The sequence below is a fragment of the Halichoerus grypus genome, chromosome 5, assembly GCF_964656455.1.
Source record: "Halichoerus grypus chromosome 5, mHalGry1.hap1.1, whole genome shotgun sequence".
Lineage (NCBI taxonomy): Eukaryota > Metazoa > Chordata > Mammalia > Carnivora > Phocidae > Halichoerus > Halichoerus grypus.
In genome coordinates, this window is record NC_135716.1 from 3,600,732 (window position 1) to 3,624,157 (window position 23,426).

Here is a 23,426-nt window from a genome sequence, read left to right on the forward strand (position 1 = left end):
GACACTTGGACTCTTTCCATAATTTGGCTATTGTTGATAATGCTGCTCTGAACATTGGGGTGCATGTATCCTTTGAATCAGTATTTTTGTATTCTTTGGGTAAATCTTTAGAAGTACAATTGCTGGGTCGTAGGGTAGCTCTATTTTTAACTTTTTGAGGAACCTCCATACTGTTTTCCAGAGCGGCTACACCAGCTTGCATTCCTATGTGGTGAGAACACTTAAGATCTACTTTTGTAGCAACTTTAAGTATGTAATATGCAACAGTTTAATATGTTATGTTATATATAATCACAGTGCTGTGCACTAGATCCCCAGAATGTTTTTATCGTCTAATTGAAAGCTTGTACCCTTCAACCGACATTTCCTCATTTCCCTACCTCTCAGCTCCTGATAACCATCAGTCTCTGTTTTTATGAATTTGGCTCTTTTAGATTCCACATATAAGTGATATACAGTATTTCTTTCTTGGACTTATTTCACTTAGCGTAATGCTCTCAAGGTCCATCCATATTGTTGCAAATGGCAAGATTTCCTTTCTTATGGAATAATGTTGGATTGTATATATACCACAACTTCTTCATCCCATTCCTCTGTAGATGGATATTTAAGTGGTTTTAGTATTTTGGCTATAATGTTACGATAAGCATGGGAGTCAGATACCTCCTTGAGATCCTATTTTCATTTCCTTAGGGTATGTATTCAGAAGAGGGGTTGCAGGATCATAAGGTAGTTCTAAATTTTTGAGGTGTCTCCATACTATTTTCCACAGTGGCTGCACCAATTTACATTCCCACCAACAGTGCACAGGGGTTTCCTTTTCTTCACACCCTCGGCAACCTGTACTTCTTCTTTGATGACTGCCGTAAGACGTGCGAGCGATAGCTCCTTGTGGTTTGATTTGCATTTCCCTAATGATGAGGGATGTGGAGCACCTTTTCACGTAGCTGCTGCCTTTTATAGGTCTTCTTCAAAGACTCAGTTCTTCTCATTTTCAGATTGTGGTTTGTTACTGAGTCACATGCATTCTTCAGATATTTTAATACTAACCCCTAACCAAATAGAGGATTGGCAGAAATTTTCTCCCATTCTGTAGTTGCCTTTTCATTTTGTTGATTGTTTCTTTGGCTGTGCAGAAGCTCAGTTTGTAGTCCCGCTTGTTGATTTTTGCTTTGGTTGCTTGTGCTTTTGGTGTCCTATGAACAAATTGCTGCCAAGACCAATGCTAAGGTGGTTTCCCCCTGTGTTTTCTTCTAGGAGTTTCATTGTTGAAGTTCCTGTGTTTAAGCCTTCATCTATTTTTGAGTTAATTTGTGTGAATGGTGTCAGATAAGGCTCTAGTTGCATTTTTCTGCACGTGATAATCCACTTTCCCCAACACCACTTATTGATGAGACTGTATTGAGTATTCTTGATTCTCCTGTGAAATATGAGCTGACAGTGTATGTGGGAGTTTATTTCTGGGCTCTCTGTTCTGTTTCATTAGTATGTGTGTCTGTTTTTATGCCAGTGCCATATTGTTTTGATTACAGGTCTGTAGTATCGTTGGAAATCAGGGAGCGTGATACCTCTAATTTTGTTCTCTCCGTCCCCACCGCCGGATTGCTTTGTCTACTTGGTCATTTGTGGCTACATAAACATTTTAGGATTGCTTGTTCTTTTCCTGTGAAAAATGCATTGGCGTTTTAATAGGGATTGCACTGAATCTGTAGATGGCTTAGGCTAGTATGGACATTTTTCACAGTGTTCTCCCAATCCATGAACAGGGTATACCTCCATTTATTTGTATCATCAATTTCTTTCATCGAGGTCTTAACAGTTTTCAGTGTTTAGATCTTTCACTTTCTTGGTTAAATTTATCCCTAGGCATTTTATTATTTTTGATGCTATTGCGAATGGGATTTTCTTTATTTTTCAGATATCTTATTGTTAGTGCATAGAAAAGCAGCTGACTTCAGTATACGAATATTCTATCTTGCAACTTTACTGGATTTGTTAATTAGACTTAACTTTTTTTTGGGGGGGGGGTTGAGTTTTAAGGATCTTCTATAAGATCAGATCATTTGCAAATAAAGCCAATTTACTTCTTCCTTTCTGATTCAGATGCTTTTTATTCGTCTTGCCTGATGGTTCTGGCTAGGACTTCCGATACTATGTTGAGTAAGATTGTGAGAATGGGCACTTTTGTCTTGTGCCTGATCTCAGAGGAAAAGCTTTCAGCTTTTCACCGTTGAGTATGATAACTGTGGGTTTGTCATATATGGCCTTTATTCTGTTGAGATACATTCCTTCAACATCCAGTTTGAGGGTTTTTATCATGAAAAGATTTTGAATTTGGCAAATGCTTTTTCTGCATCTACTGAGATGATACGAATGTTATCCTTCATTCTGTTAGTATGGCATGTCACATTTATTGACTTGTGTATGTTGAACTGTCTTTGCATCCCAGGGAGAGATCCCACTTGATCATGGTGTATAATCCTTTTAATGTGCTGTTGAATTTGGTTTGCTAATGTTTTCTTGATGATTTTTGCATCTATATGCAGCAGGGATATTGATCTGAAGTTTTCTGGTAGTGTCTTTGTCTGACTTTGGTATCTGGGTAATAGGGCTGGCCTTGGAAAATGAGCTTGGAAGTGTTCGCTTCAGTTTTTTGGGAGAGTTTGAGAAGAACTGGCGTTCTTTAAATGTTTGGTGGAATTCACCAGTAAAACCATTTTAGTTACCTGTTTTAACCTAGTTTTTGAGCTAATTTTTTAAAAAATATTTTATTCATTTTAGAGAATGCGCACGAGCAGGGGGAGGGGCAGGAGGAGAGGGAAAGAGAGAATCTCAAGCCGACTCCAAACTGAGCACAGAGCCTGACACAGGGCTCAATCTCATGAACCTGAGATCGTGACCTGAGCCGAAATCAAGAGTCGGACGCTTAACTGACTAAGCCACCCAGGTGCCCATGAGCTAATTTTTGTGTGTAGTATTGTGATACACATTAGATGCTCATAAATATTGTATAAGGGAGTGGACATTATAGAATATTTGAAGTATGTCCTAGTTCTAAGTATGAAGTAACTACTAATATTCCGTTCTAATCAGGTAACAGGACTTACATGATCTTTTTCTTGGTTTTTATAAAGCCCTGCATAGTTGAGTAAAGTAAGCAATTATAGTGCATGTTTTCCCCTTACAAGTATTTGTGGAGTATCCATTTTATCCCATGTACTGTACTGTTCTGGGGCTTGTCCTGAGGAGTGAGCTGACACCCAGTCCCTACCCTCCAGGAGCTCAGAGTCTGGTGCGGCACTGTCCAACAGCACGCTGCGTGACGGGACAGCGTCCCGTTCTGAGCTGTCCGACAGGGCAGCCACTAGCCGCATGTGGCTTTAATCTTGTGGTGTGGATGGTACATCTGAAGATCTGAAGTTATTATTTGATTTTAATTAAAGGCCCACTATCTAGTGGCTACTGTTAGCACAAGTCTAGTGAGAGAAACCAGCAATTTTACAAATGAATGAAAAATGGCAACTTTGCTAAATGCTAGGTAGGAAAGGTGACCATATCATTGGGAAGGACACAGTTTAAGGGGTCAGGGAAAGCTTTGCTTTGGAAGTGATGATGGAGGTAAGGTTTGGAGAAAGGGCAGGACTGAAGGAGGTAAAAGAGGGTGGGATGGGGAAAACAGTTTTTCACACATGGGTGAAAACCCTGTGGCAGAAAGAGCAAAAGCAGGTCCCAGGAACTTACATTTTTGAACAGTGTGAGTGTATGAGTGAGGGACACATGCACAGTTAGTTCTTGAGAGACTTTACCCACAGGTATTAACACTAATTTGTTGGGAAAGAAAGGTTTTGTGGGATGCTGGGGTGTACTTTTTGATAGCTTCGTAAATTAATGTTCCAAGTGGAAACTGTCAGACATGTAGTTTCTGTGATTTGGCTGGCTGACGAATGAAGAGGTAAGGACATTCCCTGTCTTGTAGGGATGCTCAGTGCTTGAGGACCGCTGTGAAGAGCACACAAAACATTCAGGTTGTACTTTGAATTTCTTGTTTCTCAGGAGAACAAGCACATGGCATGATTTGCCTTGGGACAACACCGCTCTCCCTTTATCATCTCGAGAAAAGGCCTTCTACATCCAGTCTCAAACTGGCAGTACTCTGCTTTTCTTTCCCTGATTTTTATCCTAAGATAACACGTGCTAATTGAGCTATTTCTGTGGCTGTCTTGGGAGAAAGGATGTTTGTTTGGGTTTGTTTTAAAGTAGAAATGGAATAACACGTGTAAACAAGGTGTACAAGCTGTGAGACCTGAGAAGAGCCCTTCATCACCCGTTGATGAGTGATGCTGGCAGTCTTGCCCAGGGCTGGAGGCAAGGGTTGGCAGCCCCACAGCTTTGATTCCGTGTCCAGACCCCTTCCCCAATCTGCTTCTGGACAGACACAGGGAATACCCTGCAGTTCGAATCCAGGTCCTCCTATCGCTTGGTCCTTTGGGGACTACCTTCCCCTGTGCGCACAGGGAGAAGGCCTGGGCCTGGGGAAACGGGGGCCATGGATGGTGCCGCAGCTGCTTGGAGAAGGAGAGAGAGGGTGACAGCAACTCCTGCCATCTCGGGTGGGGGCCAGGGTACCACACTCCATCCACTTGTCCCCAAGGTCCTGGCCAAGAAGTTTCCTATTTCCCACCTGGCCCAGCGTGGTGACCAGGAACCCCCTACTCTTCAACCCATTCTGGCATTCTTCTTCTACAGAAAAGTGATTTATTGGTGTTTTTTTTTGAAAATTGTCCTTGGATGATTATTCCTTCATGAAGTCCTTCATTCACAAAATCATTCATTGGTTCCTCTCATGTTGTTAGATGCAGGCTTGTAGCTTGGGCTGCCATGTCACGCAGCTTTAGGGGGCCTGTGCATCCCCGTCCATCTGACTGATGGCCCTGGAGGTTGGCCCTGGGCCCCCTGTGTGCCAGGCAGTGGCCTGAGGGTGTGAGGCCTTTCCCATCACTTAGTAACGGAGGAAATGATGAGGCGTATGTGCTCACCCAGCAGATCTTCCTCCATATGCCTCATGCTGGGTGCCGTGATAGGCGGTTTAAGTGCAGACGAAAGATGTGCAGTTGCTGCCCGAGGTGCTTCCGGTCTAGGGGAGAGGTCCGTGCAGGGCACTGTTGTCCATGCCAGGGTCTGTGTGTGCTGACCAGGGGAGCTGCCCGTCTTCGTCAGCGGCATGCAGAGGTGGCCGACTGCTGGGAAGTGTTGACTTCTCTCGAAGGTGTCCAGAGAAGAGAAGGCTGCGCTCGCGGACACACATGTCCGGGCCCTGTCTCCAGCAGCCACGAGCGTCCTTATCTTGGGCTGAGTGTCCCCTGCTTCAGTCTCACCCACTAACCATCTTTAGAGGACATGACTCTGTAATATCCTGATGCCAACAGAACTGTTACATGGATTTAAAGTCCACTCTAGTTGGTCTCCTGTGTGGCCAGGGACTCGAATGGTGTCCCTTTCCAGCAAAGGGAAGCGTTGTCATCAGGCTCCAAGGTGGGATCTTACTGGAAATTGGCTCTTGCGGCCTGTTGTCCCCCTTGGGTGTTGTGAGGAGGCCTTGCTGTGGCGTGGATTTCACACTTGCCCCTGAGGGACAGACAGATGCCGTTCTGTGTGGAGTGTGCCTCGTGTGCGGCCGGGTGGAGCCATACCTTGGATCCCTTGGTTGTCTGTGGTTCCTGACTCTCGGATGTGCTCTTTGATGAGCGTTACGTGGTCCTGTCTCTCAGTTTTAGAGGTCATGCCCTGTTCTTTCTCAAATTGCCTGCTCATTTTTGATAGTCTCTTCTTCCTTGTTCTTTTGAGTCCTTCTGATTATTGACAAACATTAATAGCTCATTAACAACTTTCTTGGAAAATCAAACATACACTTACCAAAGGACCCAGCCATTTTTCTCCTGGATATTTAACCCAGAGAAATGAAAGCATATGTCCATCCAGTGACTTGTACACAAGTGTTCAGAGCAGCTTTATTTGTCACAATCAAAAGGTCGAAGCAGTCTAAGTGTTCATAAGTAGGTGAATGGATAAACAAGTTGTCAGAGCCATTCACTGGAATTCTGTTCAATTAAAAGCTTCTACCGTGGATACACATAGTATGTTAGAATTAGCTCTAGATGAGTATGCTGAGCGAGAGAAGCCTGACAGAAAAGAGCGTATAATGTGTCCAATTCCATCTGAATTAACTTCTGGAAAATGCGAACGCCCCTGTGGTAACAGTAGTGCTTATGTGGGGCTAGGAGGAGGCTTGGGGAGGATGGCGGTGGGTAGAGGCACAAGGGTGCACAGGGAAGCTTGCAGTCGATGGATATGTTCACTATCTCGATCACATTGATTGAGGAATGTCAACTCCCCGAGTTGTATACTTTAAACTTCTACAGGTTATTCTATGCTGATTACATCTCAGTAAGAATGTTAAAAAGGAAAGGGGCAGAGCTGCAGACTGCCCAGGGTGGGTGTTCACAGGGAGCATCTGGGATGTGGGAGGAGCCAGGCTGTCCCTTAACAGGAACACTAGTGTGGTCCTAGATGCAGGTGGGTGGAGGAGCAGTGATGGGAGAGGGGCTGGTCCTCCCCTCTCCTCTGGTTGCCTCTCTGCTTCTCCTGGGATCGGCTTCTCAGCAGGGAGGGGGCGGGGGAGAGGGTGGTAGTGACTCGGGAGGAGAGGGAGGACTTACTCCGGATATGGTAGGATGCTCAGCGGTGGCGAGAATGGGCCCAGGTGTGTGGTTGTGTGTCTGAAGACAGCCTGCTTGGCACCGTGCTTGGTTTTCCCCCATCGATCTTGGGCTTCAGGTGCCACTGTGGAGAACGTAGATGGAGTTAGCCTGGAGTGGGGTCTTGTCAGGTGAGCTTAAGGGGAGAACAGGCAGGGGAATGATGGGTGCTTTCCAGGGAGGGGTCACCAGCTGTGCCCTGGCCAGCAGGCCTGCTGCCTGTCTCGGGGCTACTGGAACGCAGCCACCCCGTGTGTTCACGGATGTCGGCAGCTGCTGGTGCCCATGGCAGAGACCTGTAGCTCACAAAGCCGGAAATACTATCTGATCCTTTAGAGAGGACGTGTCATGCCCTTTGGTTTGACTGTGGAATCTAAGGCTGGAGAAGGAAGAGAGGGAGAGGGCAAGGGGGCTGACGATGGAGAAAAAGTACAGGGAGTAGATGGGAGCTGCCAGAGGTCAGAGCAGGTGTTGCGGTGGCGGTGTGGGGATAGGTGAGTGTCACTCCGGTAGATGGAAAGCACAGAGCATAGGTTCTACTGAGGAGCTCCTGTCTGTGGGCCTAGGAAAGCAAGCTGGGAACCACCCACACGCTCAGTGGGTAGTTATGAAGCAGCCACGTACATGCAGGTTCCTGAGGCCCTCGAAGGCACAGGGCTGAGTGGAGCCTCCAACAGAGGGAGCCCAGCGTCAAAGCAGGGCTGCCATGGGAGTGAGGACTGCTTTGTCTGGATGGTAGATGAAGGCCCCTGTTACTACATGAATTTTCTTTCCTAAGCCTATCCTAGAGTTTCTGAGTGAATGAACTCCCTGCTTTTCCTATGGAAATTGAGGATGAGTATTGGCTAATTTCTGAGCCAAATGCTTCTACTCTTTTGGTTTTCTGGAGGATATTTTATGATAGCCAGATACCAGATGGACTTTTTTTTTCTTTTGGCACCCATGGATTTTAAGAATAAAAAATGCATCCTCAAAATATATTCTGCCTGGAAAAGCATATTGACAAACCCCTACTGGGAGATCATTGTCTCTTTCTGCCTTTGAAAATGTATTTTGTTCTAGTTACATCTTATTCCAATCCATGTAACTTGTCATGAGAGAAATTGATGCTCAGCCTTAAGCATTAGATTCTTTTGAAAGTGTGCAAAAATGTGCACATGCCTTGAGATCCACCAGTGGAGATGGATGCTAAGCCATTGTGAGGCTCCTTACAATGGGTTTAGGGTCACGTGGCTTATGGGATGGTACATGGTGGGCCACACAACAGCCTGGCTGGTGAGGTTTCATAGAAGCTCATGTGGGGACAGAAATGTGTGGTTGCAGTTTTGCTGGGTAGACCCAAATCCGACAGTCCTGCGTCCTGCATCCACTTCTGATGAGCTGTGTGGTGTTACTGAGTTATGTTCTCAGACTCTTCAGCTTCATCTACAGAGTCGAGAAAAACAGTGCTCCTTGCAGGGAGTGGGGGACTGTTCGATGGCGTGTGTTGGGGCCCAGGGCCATGCCCAGCACACGTAAACACTGTCACCACCCCTCCCCCCACTACAGCTGTTTGTTGTGACTGCCATTTCTTTCTGCCGCATGGGTCCCCCTTTGAGCTGTCAACCTCTCAAGTTGTCACTGTGGTTGGGATGCAGCTGAATTCAGGAACCTGTTATTTTAGTACACAAAATTGTATTTCTGAATTGCCCACAGAGATGCTCTTAACAGAAAAATTAAGCACTATAAACAGTAACTATGCGGTTCTCTCAAGCTCGGTTTGATTCATTGTGATCTAGCAGACTCATCCCATTCTTAAATACCCCGAGAAATCCACTCCACTCTGGTCCTCCTACTAGGCTGCCTTCGTCTGTTTGTAACTTTTTTGGTCTTGTCTTCCCATTAATTGTCATTCCAATCTGTTCTCTGTTCTATTTGTGATGGCCTGTGTTGGCAGAAAAATTTCCCGAGTGATGGAGCAGAATTTTCTCTCATGCAGCCCAGCCGAGCTGGAGAGCTGCTCGTCCATGGGCATGGGGGAGAGGGGAGGTGGGGGGGGGGGTTTGCTCCTGGAGCACTTGGTTTGCTCATCTCCTCCCTTACACCTTGTGCGGCGGCTCCTCTCCAGCCCCATCCTTGTCTGGGCTCTGGCCTCTCTCCCGACCTTCCAAAGGCTCCTTTCTGTCTCCACTCATATTTACCCGTTACCTGTCTTTTTCATCCTCAGTTGGATTAGAGGGCAGAATAGTCTATAAAGAAGTTGTAGAGAGATTTTTGTAGTCTTTTTCTGAGCTTGAAGATTATAGGTTTTTGAGGTTTCTTTGAAGTTTTGAGGTCTGTGTCCAAAAAGGAGGCACATTTCAGATGTAATTTTCAGCTTTTTTTTTTTTGCTAAGTGCATATCCTAGATCCTTCCAGTTCGAAGACATTGCAGATTTGTATTTTCATGGATTCCCTTGAAGTGGTTCCCATTTTTGAGCCAAGAAAATAGAGGTTCAGAGGGTTGTGTGAGCTGCTCAGATCTCTCAGTGCGGTGGGAAGGATGGCAGATTCTCTCAGTGCGGTGGGAAGGATGGCAGCATGAAGGCCCCATACCTGCGACTTCATAGCTATCATTCAAAGGAAGATGCCTCCCACCCGCAGCTTCTCCCCCTAGAATTCATAGATGAAATCTCCTACGAAGACTGTGTGTGACCCTTCTGGTATCTTCTGTCTGGATCAGCTACTGTTGATGGGATGCTTCCATTTCTGGCCATGGCTGGATTAGGGCTACCCCTGGTCCCGTCAGAGCCAGCTGGGTGGAGAAGGAACAAGGAGAAGGGGGGAGCCTGGCTTTACGACACCCTCCCCTTGCAGTCCAGGGCTCCAGACCACTTGCAGAAATGGAGACATTAGCATTGTGTTAGTGTGAACAAGGACTGGTATTTCCAAGGCAAAAAAGAACCCGTGTCCTTTGGGAACTAGTGGCATTTGTGTAATTTGCTGGTGATGGGAGCTTTCCCTAGGGAAGAGCAGGGTACGCTGTGTCCCAGGCTGTGTGTGAATGTGTGAGTCAGGGTGACACTGATAGTATTTAAAATACTTTTGGGCATCTGGCCTTCACCCATCAGAGGATGACCTAGGGGCTGAGTGACCGTGGTCTTGAGCACCGTGCTTGCTCACAGGCAGAGGATGACCTAGTGTCTAGGACAGGTTGCTGACAAGTGTGGGTTTAGGTTTTGCAGTGTATGTGTTCATAATGTGAGCCCCCTTGCAGACTTGCAAGCCCCATAGTGTGGTGGAGAGCTTTTCTAGATAGTGCCCATGGTGCTGGGGGAGTGGACAGTGGGGAGGGGAAGCTCCTTCAGCGGTAACAGCTGTGGGCTGGGGCTTTGAATGATGGGATTTCAACAAACCAAGAGTTGATGGTCGCATGTGACTTTGGGGGTGATGGAGTTTTTGGTAAACATGGGGTGTAAACCGAGTGAAACATTTGGCTCTGTAACTTGTTACTTAATTGCCTTAATATTTACTGAGAGTTGACTTGCTAGAGCCTGTGTGAGCTGCTGTGGGAGATACAGCCGTGAAGTGAGAACTGTCTTCAAGGAGCTGATGCTCCACTAAGGAGTCCAAGACCTGTGCGTGAGTTGCTCTAATAACACAAGCTGTTTCTGCTGAACAGGCGCCAGGTCCCAGGCGTCGTGACAAACACTTTATATGGAAGAGCTCATTCTTCCAGGCAGTCGTGCAGCTTATGTGTTCTGGTTGCTCCCATTTTAGGGATGAGGAATTTGAAAACTCAGAGAGGTTAAGTAACTTGGTAAAGATTACTCAGCCAGGTGGTGTAGAAGTTCCTGGCCCATCTGACGTCCCACCCGTGGCCCTGCCATGCGGCCTGTCTTCTTGGTAGAGACTACATGCTGTGAGCATGGCCCGTAGGGTGGATGAGGTGTCGGACGCTGAGGGAGAGTTCTTGCTTTCAGCCACAGCGACTAGGGGGACGCACTGCGGAAGAGGCAGCATTTGAACTGACAATTTGGGATATCACAAAGATGGTTGTCAGAGGGAAGAGAATCGGAAATGCACAAAGATGAAGAAACACAGAGCAGAACGGGGATTGACAAGGGATATATTTTGGCAGGACACAAGATAATAAAACTATTGTTAAAAAACTCACTAATTCAGCTGTTTTTTGTTTGTTTGTTTGTTTGTTTTTAGCTAATTGGGAACTCATTTCCACAGTAGACACCTCAGACCTGTCAATTTAAGTAGACTTATGTGCAAATGGAACAGTGTCCCAGAAAGTAGAGGGCCAGGCACACTTAAATGTGAATCCTGACACTGTTCCTTATTTGAAAAATAAGTCAAAATTTTTTTGAAAAAAAACAAAAACAAAAACAGAATTGTGTTTTTAAACTGTTTTATTGAAATTAGAAACAGATTCTGGAGGTGGTGGGGGATGGGTGAAATAGGTGAAGGGGATTAAGGAGGGTCCATGTATCTTGGGCCCTGAGGAATGTAGAGAATTGTTGAATCCCCGTATTGCACACTTGGAACTAATAACACTGTATGTTAATTATACTGGAATTAAAACAATAAATAAAAAGTTAAAACGAAATTAAACGAACACATAGTTTGAGTTGTTATAAGGTAAACCTCTTCAATCCATCACCTGAATCAAATGCCAGAGCATCGCCAGCTGAGTAGCCTCTCATCATCCTTACCCCCAAAGGAAACACTATCCTGATGTTTACTAATCACTAGATAGAATAGTTTATTCTTGCCCATTTATTTAAATGTAAGTTTCTCTTCATGTACAAGTATTCCCATTCTTTGCTTTTCCTTGTAATTTATATGTTGAAGAACCTGGGACATCTGACCCAAAGAGCTTTCTGTAGCATGGGCTTTGTTGCTTGCATGCTTGTGGGTGGGGTTTAACCTGTTCTTCTGTGCCCCTCCCTCCTGCAAATGGGCAGCTAGATCCAGAAGCTTGATCCGGTTCATCTCTGATCCTTCTGGCATATCCAGTGGTGGTCTTGTGTTCTTACCTCACGAGACAGGAAATGTCTGGCTCTTTCTCTTTTTGTGATGTTAGAAATCGCTCATGCTCATTGCCTAGGTCAGTGGTTCTCAACCAAGGGCCATTTTGCCCCCACCCTTCCAAGGGACATTTGGCAGTTTGTGGTTATTACAGCCTGGGGGGAGGTTGCTCCTGGCATCTTGTGAGTCGAGGCCAGAGATGCTAAGTCTCCTGCGTGCCCAGCACAGCCCCAACATAAGGAATGTCCAGCCCCACGTCTCCGTAGTGTCGAGGTTGAAAAATCCTGGGCTAGGGGTTGTAAAATAGTATTCCAGTTTTATCCCTTGTTTTTCATTTTGTTAGAATACTTTTATAAAGATGTATGTTGCCTTATTATTTGGTCATTGAGCTGTGCAGTTCAAATAAGAAATAGAGTTTAAATGCTTGATTCTTTTTTTTTTTAAGATTTTATTTATTTATTTGAGAGAGAGAGAATGAGAGAGAGAGAGAGAGCATGAGAGGGGGGAAGGTCAGAGGGGAGAAGCAGACTCCCCGCCGAGCAGGGAGTCCGATTCGGGACTTGATCCCAGGACTCCAGGATCATGACCTGAGCCAAAGACAGTTGCTTAACTGAGCCACCCAGGTGCCCATAAATGCTTGATTCTTTTATTCACCAGTTTTCAGGAAAATGAGTAGATTCTTAACCTCCACGGGGAGCCGTTTACTTTTTGAAAAAATTACTGTGAACACATGGATTAAAAAGGGATTTAAATTGGATCTGTTAACTATGGATTTAAACCTACTTGAAGAATGTCAATCAGTTGCAATTACTATCACTCTTCAAGTTTGAACTGTCTCCTCTTTAGCCGGTGGGAGCCTCTCGAATCGGGTGCAGAGGCTTTTGACACCACCCTTGTAGTCTTGGTTTCCTTGCTCTCCCGTGGAAGGAGAGGTTCAAAGCTCATCTGTCCATTTCCTGCCACTGAGTTGGCATCCTTGGTTTCTTTGAGAAGCCCTGGTTTCTTTTCACTAAAAGGGTGAGTGATAATTCGGGACCACAGTCTGGACATCAGGGATGCTCATTATTCTGTGTTGGTCATTGTTTCTCCGTCTTTTTTTGGGATCCACCTGTAAAATTGTCTGCTTTCCTTTTGTTCAAAACCAATGCTTGAACTCAAGTTCAGGAAAACAGATTTAAAGTACCCTATATTATCTATGTGCTAACATCTTGAAATTTTGCTCTTCTAGATGGAATCAGTGTGAGTGGCTTTCCACTGTGCAGTCCCTTCCGACAGGTGGTTAGGCCTCGAGTGGAGAGCAAGCCCGTGAACCCACCTGAAGGCAGCAAGCCGGGGGACCCGAGCCACGTGAAGGTGAGTCCGTCTGCTCGGCGGCTTGGTGTTCATGGTTTCCGCCACGCCTTCAGAGGCGAAGTGTTGGGTGTTTTTCGGAAAGGGAAGGATGTATGTGTTAACAGAATCGTGTTCGTGGGGAGCTGGTGTTTCAGTATTTTCCATTCTGTGGAATGTTCTGGAAAGCAGTTACAGTGCAGCTTCCGTGGCTGTGTTGTTGCTAACTCTCTGTTCCATGAAATACTGGGAATTTGGGGGTTGAGTCAAGGAGTACAGTGATTAAAGTGGAAAATTTCCTACCTTTTCCCTGATCATTGAAAAGTGTATTTATTGCCTAATCATTCTCAGTTCAGGTATTCATCCCATAAACTTAAGCCTTTGGGAGCTCCTTCCACTAATTGGTTTCTAAGCCCTGAGGAAGACTGAGTGAGTATACGACATCCGTGCAGAGGTTCCTTAGGGTTTCTGGTGGGGTAGAGACTGCTGTTTCCAAGGGCCCTAGGAGAGGCCTGAACTGGAGCTTGAAGCTTTGGGGACAACTTCAGTATTTGGGAAAGCTCTGCTTGCCCACACCCACCCAGGGACAGGGCGTAGTGAGAGGACCAGAGGTTCACAGCGACGGTGGGGGTACAAGCAGCAGGGTCACCAGGATGACTTGTCAAGTCAGCACGTGTTGAGGCCCAGCCTTGTGAGGTACATGCCAGCGTGTCCGAGGGGCCGTGACTGGTGAGACCCAGCAGGAGAGCTTGGCCATGCTGGTTGTGAGTCTGGCACAGCGAATCTGGAGCATGGATGCTCTCTGAAGTGAGGTCAGGGCAGGAGGGAAACAAGCTGCTTTTCCTTGACTGAGGTCCTGTCCGTGGATGGCAGTTACGAGGAGGTAGGTTTTAGGGGAGCGTCTTGTCCACTGAGGGCCGTGCAGGGGAGTGGTGCAGCCGGGAGCTGTAGCCGCAGGCGTGCTCACACTGTAGCTTGATTGCTGGGCGTCAGGGCTCCCCTGTGAGCCAGCGGGGCTGGGGTGTGGGACGATGCCTCCCACCAGAGGAAGGAAGGCAGGAGGCGTGCAACAGCACTCAAGCCTGGAACCACAAAGCACTGGATTTGTGGCGAAGCTGGAGCACTGCCGTCCTCGTGGGCCCTTGGGTGTGACATCCCCTGGAGCCTCCTGATGGCCAACCCTGGACGGGTAGCCGTTCTCCTGCCCAGGCCCCTCAGCACTCTGGCTTCCCTCTGCGGTTCAGCTCCGCGGCCATGTGGCCTTCCCCACGGGGCACTCTTGGAGTTGGAGGCCCAACTTCAAAATCCAGGAGGTCGTAATTCAGTCTCTCGGGTAGTGGTGGCTGTGGCCTCAGCTGTGCTTTCTTGAATCGAGCGTCGCAAGGCTGAATGCGTTGTGTTTCTTGGATGATGATAAATGTATATAGATGTAGATGAGCGTGAGTGTCCTGACATGTACTCACTGAAACATGTTACCATCTGCTGAGGACATCCTGTGTGTCAGGCACGTGTAGAAATTGTCCTTCTACATTCTTACGACAACTTTTTGAGTAGATGGTCTCCTCTAAAGAGAGGACCGTGGCTCCCAGGTCATGTGACATCTGTCCGCCACTCCAGTCCCTCTCCATTGTACTGTGACACCGTCTTTCCCTGTACCCTCTCCTGAATTTTGCTTATGAATAGCCTCAATGTCTCTTTTTAAAAATTGTAATTCCAGTGTAGTGAACATACAGTGTTATATTAGTTTCAGGTGCACAATACATCGATTCAGCAATTCTGTAATTACTCTGTGCTCATCATGACAAGTGTACTCTTCATCCCCATCACCTGTTTTCCCCACCCCCTACCCCACCCACCTGCGCTCTGGGAACTACCAGTGTGTTCTGTATGGCTAAGAGTCTGTATCTTGGTTTGCCTCCCTTTCTTTTTTTCTTTTTCTTTTTTTCCTTTGCTCATTTGTTTCTTAAATTCCACATATGAGTGAAATCATAAGGTATTTCTTTTCCTGACTTATTTCACTTAGCATTATACTCTCTAGCTCTGTCCGTGTTGTTGCAGATGGTGAGATTTCATTCTTTTTTATGGCTGAGTAATATTCCATTGTGTATATATATATTATATATATCACATTTTCTTTATCCATTCATCTGTCGGACACTTGGGCTGCTTCCATCGTTTGGCTGTTGTAGATAACGCTGCAGTAAATATCAGGCTGCATGTATCCCTTTAAATTAGTGTTTTTGTAGCTTTTGGGTAAATACCCAGTGCGAGTTGCTGGGTCGTAGGGTTGCTCTAGTTTTAACTTTTTGAGGAACCTCCATACTGTTCTCCAGAGTGGCTGCACCAGCTTGCATTCCCACCAACAGTGCGTGAGGGTTCCCCTTTCTCGCCAACATCTTTGTTTCTTGTGTTGTTGATTTTAGCCATTCTGACAGGTGTGAGGTGATATCTCATGGCAGTTTTGATTCGCATTTCCCTGATGATGAGTGATTTTGAGCATCTTTTCAGGTGTCTGTTGGCCATTTGGATGTCTTCTTTGGAGAAATGTCTGTTCATGTCTTCTACCCATTTTTAATTGGATTATGTATTTTGGGGGCTGTTGAATTATATAAGCTCTTTATATATTTTGGGTACCCCAATTCCTGCATCCATGCCCTTAGGATTTGGCCCCCACTGGACTTTGGCGTTCAGTTTCCGTGTCTCAGCACTTTGAAGTATACCCATCACCCACATGAAAGCTTCTGCCACTTTCCTCAGAGAGCCTGGGGGCCCTCCTCAACTAGTTTCTTACCAAGAAAACTGAAAGGAAAAGAACTAGCATTTGTGAAGTGTGTTCTGCAGGCCAGGAGCTCTGCTGGGTGCTAAACACTCACACGTACACCAGCTGGGCAAACACCCTACTAGGTAAGAAGGAAACAGGTTTACGGAGGTTATGTCACTCGCCCAAGGTCATAGGGTTAGCAGGTGGGGCATTAAGGGTCTGAATCCATGTTCCTTCTACTAACCTTACCCTGGGGTTGGACCCTGAGTCGGACAGGCTCCTGTGTGTGGAGGACAGCACTGAGGTGACAGACACTTGACATCGGCGGGCGGGAAGGGGTGTGTGGGCATTCACAGGCACGCAGGAACAGCCCTCTCTCTTCGGAGGCCTCGTGGTGCTGGTAACCAATGAAGTGAGGCAGTTTTTCCTGGTTGTGGAGGTGAGTCTTCTGTGGTTCGGTTGTACTCCTGGGGAGTGGGCGGGAGTTGTGCTGTGGGGGCATCTGTCACCTGGGCTTCTTGGCTCTGCTGAGCTTGTTCCCCAGTTCTGCTCCCAGAGCAGGAATAACGTGACCTAATTGGAAATGTGCTAAACCTGTAAAATTATCGCCGAAGAATGGTGTAGTCATGGAGACCAGTAATTCAGTGAAAGCAGCTTCTAGGGAGCCCCTGCAGAAGTGGGAGATGGCACCATGTGTTTCTTGAGATTTCCCAGAAAGGTTGCTTCCCCTGTTCCACCAGCTCTGACTGTGTCTATCCGTGTTCGTGACTGGTTTTCCACGCACCGCCGCGCACCAACGTGAAGAATTTCTAGGGTTGAGACGAGGTGTGTGAAGTGGCTGCATGTGAGAAGTAGTATTCCTACCAGTCAGTTTACATAAGGCCTCTCCTGACCCTCAGTTTCCCATCTGTAAAATGGAGTAACCTTCCTGTGTAGGGTATTTGGGAGGTTTAATGTCAGAGCTTGGCAGGGGGAAAAAGCTGGACCAAATCAAGAAGTAATAACAAACAGACTTTATTCTGGTAAATTAAAAGAAAAGATTTGATTAAGTGAGTCCTGCTGGTTAAAAGGGAGCAGCTGGGGATGGGTGGGGTCCGGAGGTCACTGACTGGAGTAGGTCGTTTGCAGTTACTCCTGCTTAGCCCGGCTTCCCCAGGGTTGGCGAGGCGAGTACTGACCCCTGAGTTAGAGCCTGTGTGCACTCAGTGTGGCAGCAGGACTGGAGCGGCCAGGGCTCCACCGAAGCCCTCCCGAGGCACCAGGACCTGGGCTGGCCTGCCGTGGGCTGGCGGAGTGAGTGGGAGGCTTCTCCCCTGAGTGGGCCTGTGCTGAGTGTATCAGTGAGGGTCCCCACAGCCCTGCCTGTTGGGAGCGTCCAGCTTCAGCCTCCAGGGCTGGACTACACAGCAAATGTGGGAGCTGGCTGAGCTCTGGCTGCTAACCACGGCCTGTCCTCCGCCGACAGCATGCTCCGTGCACACCCCGTGCCTGCAGAAGGCCTGCTGGAGAACTCGGGAGTCCTAACCAAAGCAAGTTTGCGAGAAGGGGCGGGAACGGGCCTGCTTCTGGGCTCTGTGCGTATCTGGCTCCTGGGAGCTTGTTGGTGCATGCCCGCCCTGGTCAACAACATCTTATCTTTAAAAATCCTAGAGAATAGGTGTGATGGCTGTAGCCGCCCTGGCGGCAGCTTCACCCCGGGGCTCCTCTGCCGGGAGCCGGGTATCATGCTGGCTGCTTTCCGTGGAAGCTTGGGTTTGAGCTGCAAGCTTGGTGCTCATGCACCTTCACTTCCTCTGTTCTCGCCGCTGCCCTGACACCCTGCACAACCCAGCCCCTGTCCCAGTCACCCACTCACAACACCCGAGCCTTGCTTTCCTGACCTGCAGTTTGGGGAGAAAATCTGTTCTCCCACTCGGTTGTTAGTGAAGAGCCATTGAAGGACTATTTGGACAGCTTGCGTAGGAGGAACAACAGTGGGGGTTGCCTGAGTTGGGGAGTGCAAGGGTGTGCTGAAGGCTCGTCCAGGGCCTTCCTGGTTAGGGAGCAGCAGAGCCCCCCAGCCTGGACCCTGCCCGCCTCTCCCACACGGGCCGGTGTTCTGTCGCGTGGACTTGCCAGGCTGGGCCCCACCTCACGCTTCACCTTCGCACCCCCCTTCCCCCCCCCACACGTGCTGCAGGCCGCCACCTCGTCCCAGGAGCCTCCGCAGGGACTCTGCTCCGTTGCCCTGGCCACATGCTTGCTGTCCTGCTGCCTTCGTGCTCTGTGGGGTCCCGCCAGCATGTCCGTCCTGCCAGAGCCTCTCCTCCTGCCGCTGTCCCGTCTCCAGGCCGAGCAGAGCGCCCCGCACACAGCGAGTGTTCCAGAAGTAGTTGTGGAGTGAACTGACGCACAAACATGTTCTGACAATTTGGGGCAAGGCTCTTGCTGGACAAGAGGCTGAGTCGGAGGAGGCCAGCTGCAGTTCTTTTTCCCCGGCTTCCACGGGAGGCCACTCTGGAGTGGAAGTGAGCATGGGGAGCCAGGGGAGGCTGTCCTCATGGAGCTTAGACAGTTGCACGTCCGGACCCCTGGTTCCCTGGGCCCAGGGCCTTGACGTCCTGGTGGCACGTGGCCAGGGGTGATCTGCTGCTGCTCCCACCTCTGAGGGGTTTTTTTGTCTTTTGGTTCTGTGGCTCTGTTCTCTGGGGAACTGGGACTGTTGAAGAGGGCCACGAAACAAATCTCAATTTCAAAGGATTCTCATTTTGCAAAGTATATTCTCTGACAGTAATGAACTTGGAATCCAATAACTAAATCTTTGAGGATTTTTCAAATGTTTGGAAACAAAATGACACACTTACAAAGAGCCCATGGGCCAAAGAAGAGAGAACAAAATAAAAATAGAAAGTATTTTGACACAAGTGAACATGAAAGCACAGTGTAGTATCTGGGCGCTGCTAACGCAGTGTTTGCTTGGGCACGTGGCGTACTTGAGGCCTGCCTTGGAGGAGGAGGAGGTTCTCAAGTCGAGACCCCTGCTTCAACTTTAAGAAAGTAGGAAAAGTGGAAATTAAACCTACCATAAACAAGGAAATAAAGATCGGAACACAAAGCAATGAAATCAGAAACGAAAACCCTAATAGAGACAAGGAAACCAAAAGCTTGTTTTTTGAGAAAAATGAATGAAATTTAGCAACTTGCAGCCAGCGCAATGGGAGAGAAAGACACGATAGAAGACAGGGGCAGAGGAGGTGGCATCGCTCCAGACTCTATAGAGAGGGAGAAGGTAGAGCGTTGTCGTGAGCAGCTCGATGCCCGTAAATCTGAACACCGACATGAACTAGACCAAATCTTTGGAAGACCCAACACAACAGAGCTTACAGACAGGGCTGTTCTCAGTAGCTGTTTCTGTGTCCATTATGGAAATACAGAAACAGAATTTTTGGTTAAACCCTCACCATAGAGCAAATCAGGCCTGGGTGGCTTCACTCCTGCATCTCACCAGACATTGAAGGAGGATGAATAGGAGTTTTACCTAAACTCTTCTTTCAGGGAGCTTGAAGGTGGGAATACTCCTGACCCATTCCGTGAGGTCCGCACTGCCCTGAAGGCAAAGGCAGACAGAGTTGAAAACAGCAACGAAGACTCCTGAGCACCATTTTAAGTGACGTGTTAGCATATTGGATTCCACAATATGTAAAATACTGATGAGTAGGGTTTATCTGAGGAATGCGAGGTTGGTTTGATGTTAGAAAGCCGACAAATGTAGTTCTTTATATCAACAAACCAAGAAAGGAAAACTATGCGAGCATCTTACTGGAGAAGCAGCATCTGACAAGGTACAATGTGGGCTCCTGATAAAACTCTCAGCAAACTAGAACTAGAAGGGCACTTCCTCAGCCCGATCCCATGCACGCTTCGCCTCCCGCTGTGCTTCCGGGTGACCACGCGCCGCTCCTGGCTCCACAGCCGTGCCCGCTCACACTGCTCCTCGCTGGCGCTGGCTGTCCCCTTGGATTGGAGGTTCCTTCTCCATACCTTGGGTTCTGGGCCTGTTCCCAGTCCTCTCGTACGGCCACGCTTTGCTGTTAATGTGTCTGTCCAGCCTTCACCCAAGTAGAGCCCGGCACTCCTTCCCTGTCCCCACCTGCTGCCTGCTCCCACCTCCATTGTCATTCTGTGCATATGTCCCCAAGTTCCTGGAATAGAAGCTCCTCACGGCTGCGGGGTGTTCCCTGCCACCTGGCAGAGCGCTCAGCCTTCAGTAGATTGCTCTTGATCCACATGGTCTGGGTTATAGTTCAAATATTCCCTCTCCTTGGGAATTCTGTCTTCTATGAAGAGATTTGCGTCGTGTGGCAAAGCAAGACTGTAAAGTTAAATTCTTCTCCATCATAGTAAGGTTTAACTCTGGGATTCTTCAGAATCCCAACACATTCAGCTGATATCTTACATCATGTTAAATGTTTTGTATTGCTTCAGCTTTTATAATAAAGAACTATAAACTATATAAAGAAATGTGGGATGTTCATAAAGTTCTTATGCACTCTTATATTTTAGTAATTGTGTTTATAAATGGACTGATTGGAAGAATCTGCTTAAGAAACAGTCTTTTTTTTTTTTTTTTTAACTTGAATACATTTGCTACGTTATGCAAAGAGCATATTTTCTTAAGCAGTGTTATGGGTGAGAAAAGGTTCCATGAGCCTTTTGGGGCCTGGGGGTAGCAGAATTAAGGTTCCCTTCATCTGGGAGGAGAAAGCATATTAGGCCATTGGTTCATGGTCATGTACTCGCTCAAGGACGTGGAGCGTGCTGGCCGGAGCGTCTTGGGATGTGACGCCGGGGAGATTTAGCACTTGAAGCGGTATTACAGATTACTTCTCTCATGCTCCCACCTCACAGTGTGCAAGTGGAAGTCACTGCACAGCTCTGGAAGATTAAGTAACGTGCCCAACGGCAAGCAGGTACACAGTAGAAGTTAAAATTCAAAGCCCGATGTGTCTGAATCCAAAGCTTGGGCTATTTCTACAATATCCTTCTGCCTCTTCATATAATTTCTAAGTCTCCAAACTTATTAGGGAGCACAAAACATTCTCTATTGATTTAAGCCATATTTATAGAGCAGTGAGTATAAGCTTTTTGCCTGTCTGACCTTCCATTTCAATCTGTAAAATGTGGATAATAAGACTTCCTCCTGGGCTGTTGTAAGGAGGAAAGTGTCTGCTATTAGCCTTGGTAGATAAGAAAAGCTTACAAAATGGCCAATCCAATTCAGTTCCAAATTATTCCTAATCTGTCCCAGTAATAGATGGAATTTCTTTCTACAAAGTGAAGCATAAAAGCTTCAAGGAATCCTTTAATCTGCTCAGCTCCTCTAAAACTTAATAAGAAACTCAGCAGTAAGAGAAGTGGAAGAGTCTACTGCATGTGGAATTCTGAAACAAATGTCAAGGAGAGGTTGGAAGAATGTTCGTTGAGGTTCCGTAACACCTGTGGGACTTCTGTCTGCTGTGGTGACGCTGCTCTGAACGCCCGTAACTGTTTATCCGCCCTGTTCACTGGACGACTGTTGCATGTCCAGTTCTGGATGGCGGAGGGGGTGTGTGTGCGTGCGTGCGTGTGCACGCGTGTGCACAGGACGAGGTCCTGGAGCTCACCTTCTGAGGGAAGGGACAAACAGCAAATGGACATGTCAGCTTATGAAGAGTGCTCCCTGGAAAGTGAAGGCGGTGATGGGCTGAGGACTGCTTGCTGGTTTGGGTAGAACCATCAGCAAGGGTGTTTCTGCAGAGAGGCCGTAGATGCTGTCGGAGAGAGTTAAATAGTGTGTGAGGGACGGTTCATTGTACTGAAGTTGGGATGTTGTTTGGAATATCAACATCAACTGCCAAAGCGTTTATTATATACAAGCCCCTTCCCCCTGTAGATGGTTAGTCAAAGCTAAGGATGATCCCTTATTGATCTTTGCATTTTCAGCTCCTGATACAGGGACGGACACATGATATGCTCTCAGTAAATGTTGAATGAATGAGCAAGAAAGACAAAGAAATAGCTCCTAAAAAGTTGCTGTATTCTCTCAATTCCTTTTGCTATTAATTTTTTGCTACACTGGTGGGTAAACATGAGCACATATACGAATCACCCAGGGGCTTGTTAAAAGTGGCGCTGGCCCCCGGCCGCAGAGTTTGTAATTCAGTAGGTCCGGATGGGGGCTGGGAGCCTGCCTTTCTCACGAGGTCACAGGTGACGCTGCTGCTGGTGTGGGGACCATGCTTGGAGAACCGCTGCCTTAAGGTATGGAATATTTGTTTTTTTCCCCCCAGTCTATAGGACTGGACCGTAAGTATCACTAAGAATAGATCTGACCTTCCTCAAGTGACTCCTAGATTAGCTCGTGGTGAGCTCTCAGCGCGGTCTGAGGGACCTCGGTGACTGATCCGTAGTACCTGGATTCCTGGGAAGGCGTTTTCATGAACACTTATGATAAAATCTGAACAGAAGCATACAATTAATAGATTTAATAATCTACACATTAAAATGCTTATTTTGGGGAAAGTTCAGAAACCCCCATTTAGGAAATCCATAAGCCTGCCTGATTCTAGTCCAGGCCTTTCCACAGGTTGAGATTCATGGTGGCACCGTTGGGGATTCTCAGAGCTGGTGGAAGGGCAGTCCTCTGTCCCAGGTCATAGGCGAGCAGGAGACAGCAGGATATGAGCACGTGTTACTCATAAGGTGGTTGGGACGGAGTTCACTGACTTTTCAGGGGCTCAGCTCTCAGTGGTTATTTTAAAAGGTGCCTGGGGAAAAGCAAGGCAGGAACTTGGGCCTGGAACCCCAAGCTCAGGACCTTATCTGAGTGCGCAGACTCTGGGTGTGAGCAGGTCATCCTACTGTGGGATGTGTAGACCGCAAGTCAAGAGCAGTAGCTTTTCTCATCACCTAGTCTTGTGAGCCTCAAAACATACGAAATGCTGAGGAGTAAATCTGACACAAGATGTGTGGGCTCTGTGCCCTGAAACGGTAAGGAAGGGGAGGGAGGTCAGAAAAAGTGGGGAGCATGGAGAAAGGGGCCTGCAATTCAGAGGCTGCTTCTGGGCCCTGTCGGCGCTTCTTTGTGACACGAATTGGTGTTGAGAGGGCGAGGGGAAGTCTTACCCAGCAGTACTCTGTCCATCCGTTAGCCCTGTTCGCCCTGAGGTTTAAGATAGGCCATGTAGCGTACTCAGGGCTTAAACTCCCTGATCTCCAAATAGGCCATGATGTGGCAGTCTTAGAATTTAAGTTCTTAATCTTATGATTGCCTCTGGATCACAGCACTTAAACAGTATTCTATATTAATGAGATTTACATAACCTTTTTATAGATGCTGTTAGTGATGGATGTTTTTGATCTTTGTAGCTAGTGTAGTTTGGCGTTCATTTTCTTGCTGGGCTAAAAGTAAATGAACACATTGACTGTGGCCTTCAGGATGTGACTTCATGGATTGTGTGACAGAAGCCACTTCCTTTGAGCACTTGTGGTTATTGAGTAACTTCCCATTGTTTCTGATAGTCTTTGTATCTTCTGAATACCAGTGATACCTTGTTTAAGCCCTG

The 23,426-nt window shown here is 47.3% G+C and overlaps 1 protein-coding gene across 10 annotated transcripts in view; it reads left to right on the top strand.

Annotated features, from left to right (window-relative positions):
* TRAPPC9 (trafficking protein particle complex subunit 9) overlaps nucleotides 1-23,426 on the top strand; it is a 582,880-nt gene that overhangs the window by 191,301 nt on the left and 368,153 nt on the right. For all 10 annotated transcript variants that reach the window (XM_078071955.1, XM_078071953.1, XM_078071956.1 and 7 more), the window contains one exon: nucleotides 12,982-13,106. In XM_078071955.1, the coding sequence (XP_077928081.1) occupies nucleotides 12,982-13,106 (125 nt within the window). The remainder of the gene's footprint in view (nucleotides 1-12,981; nucleotides 13,107-23,426) is intronic.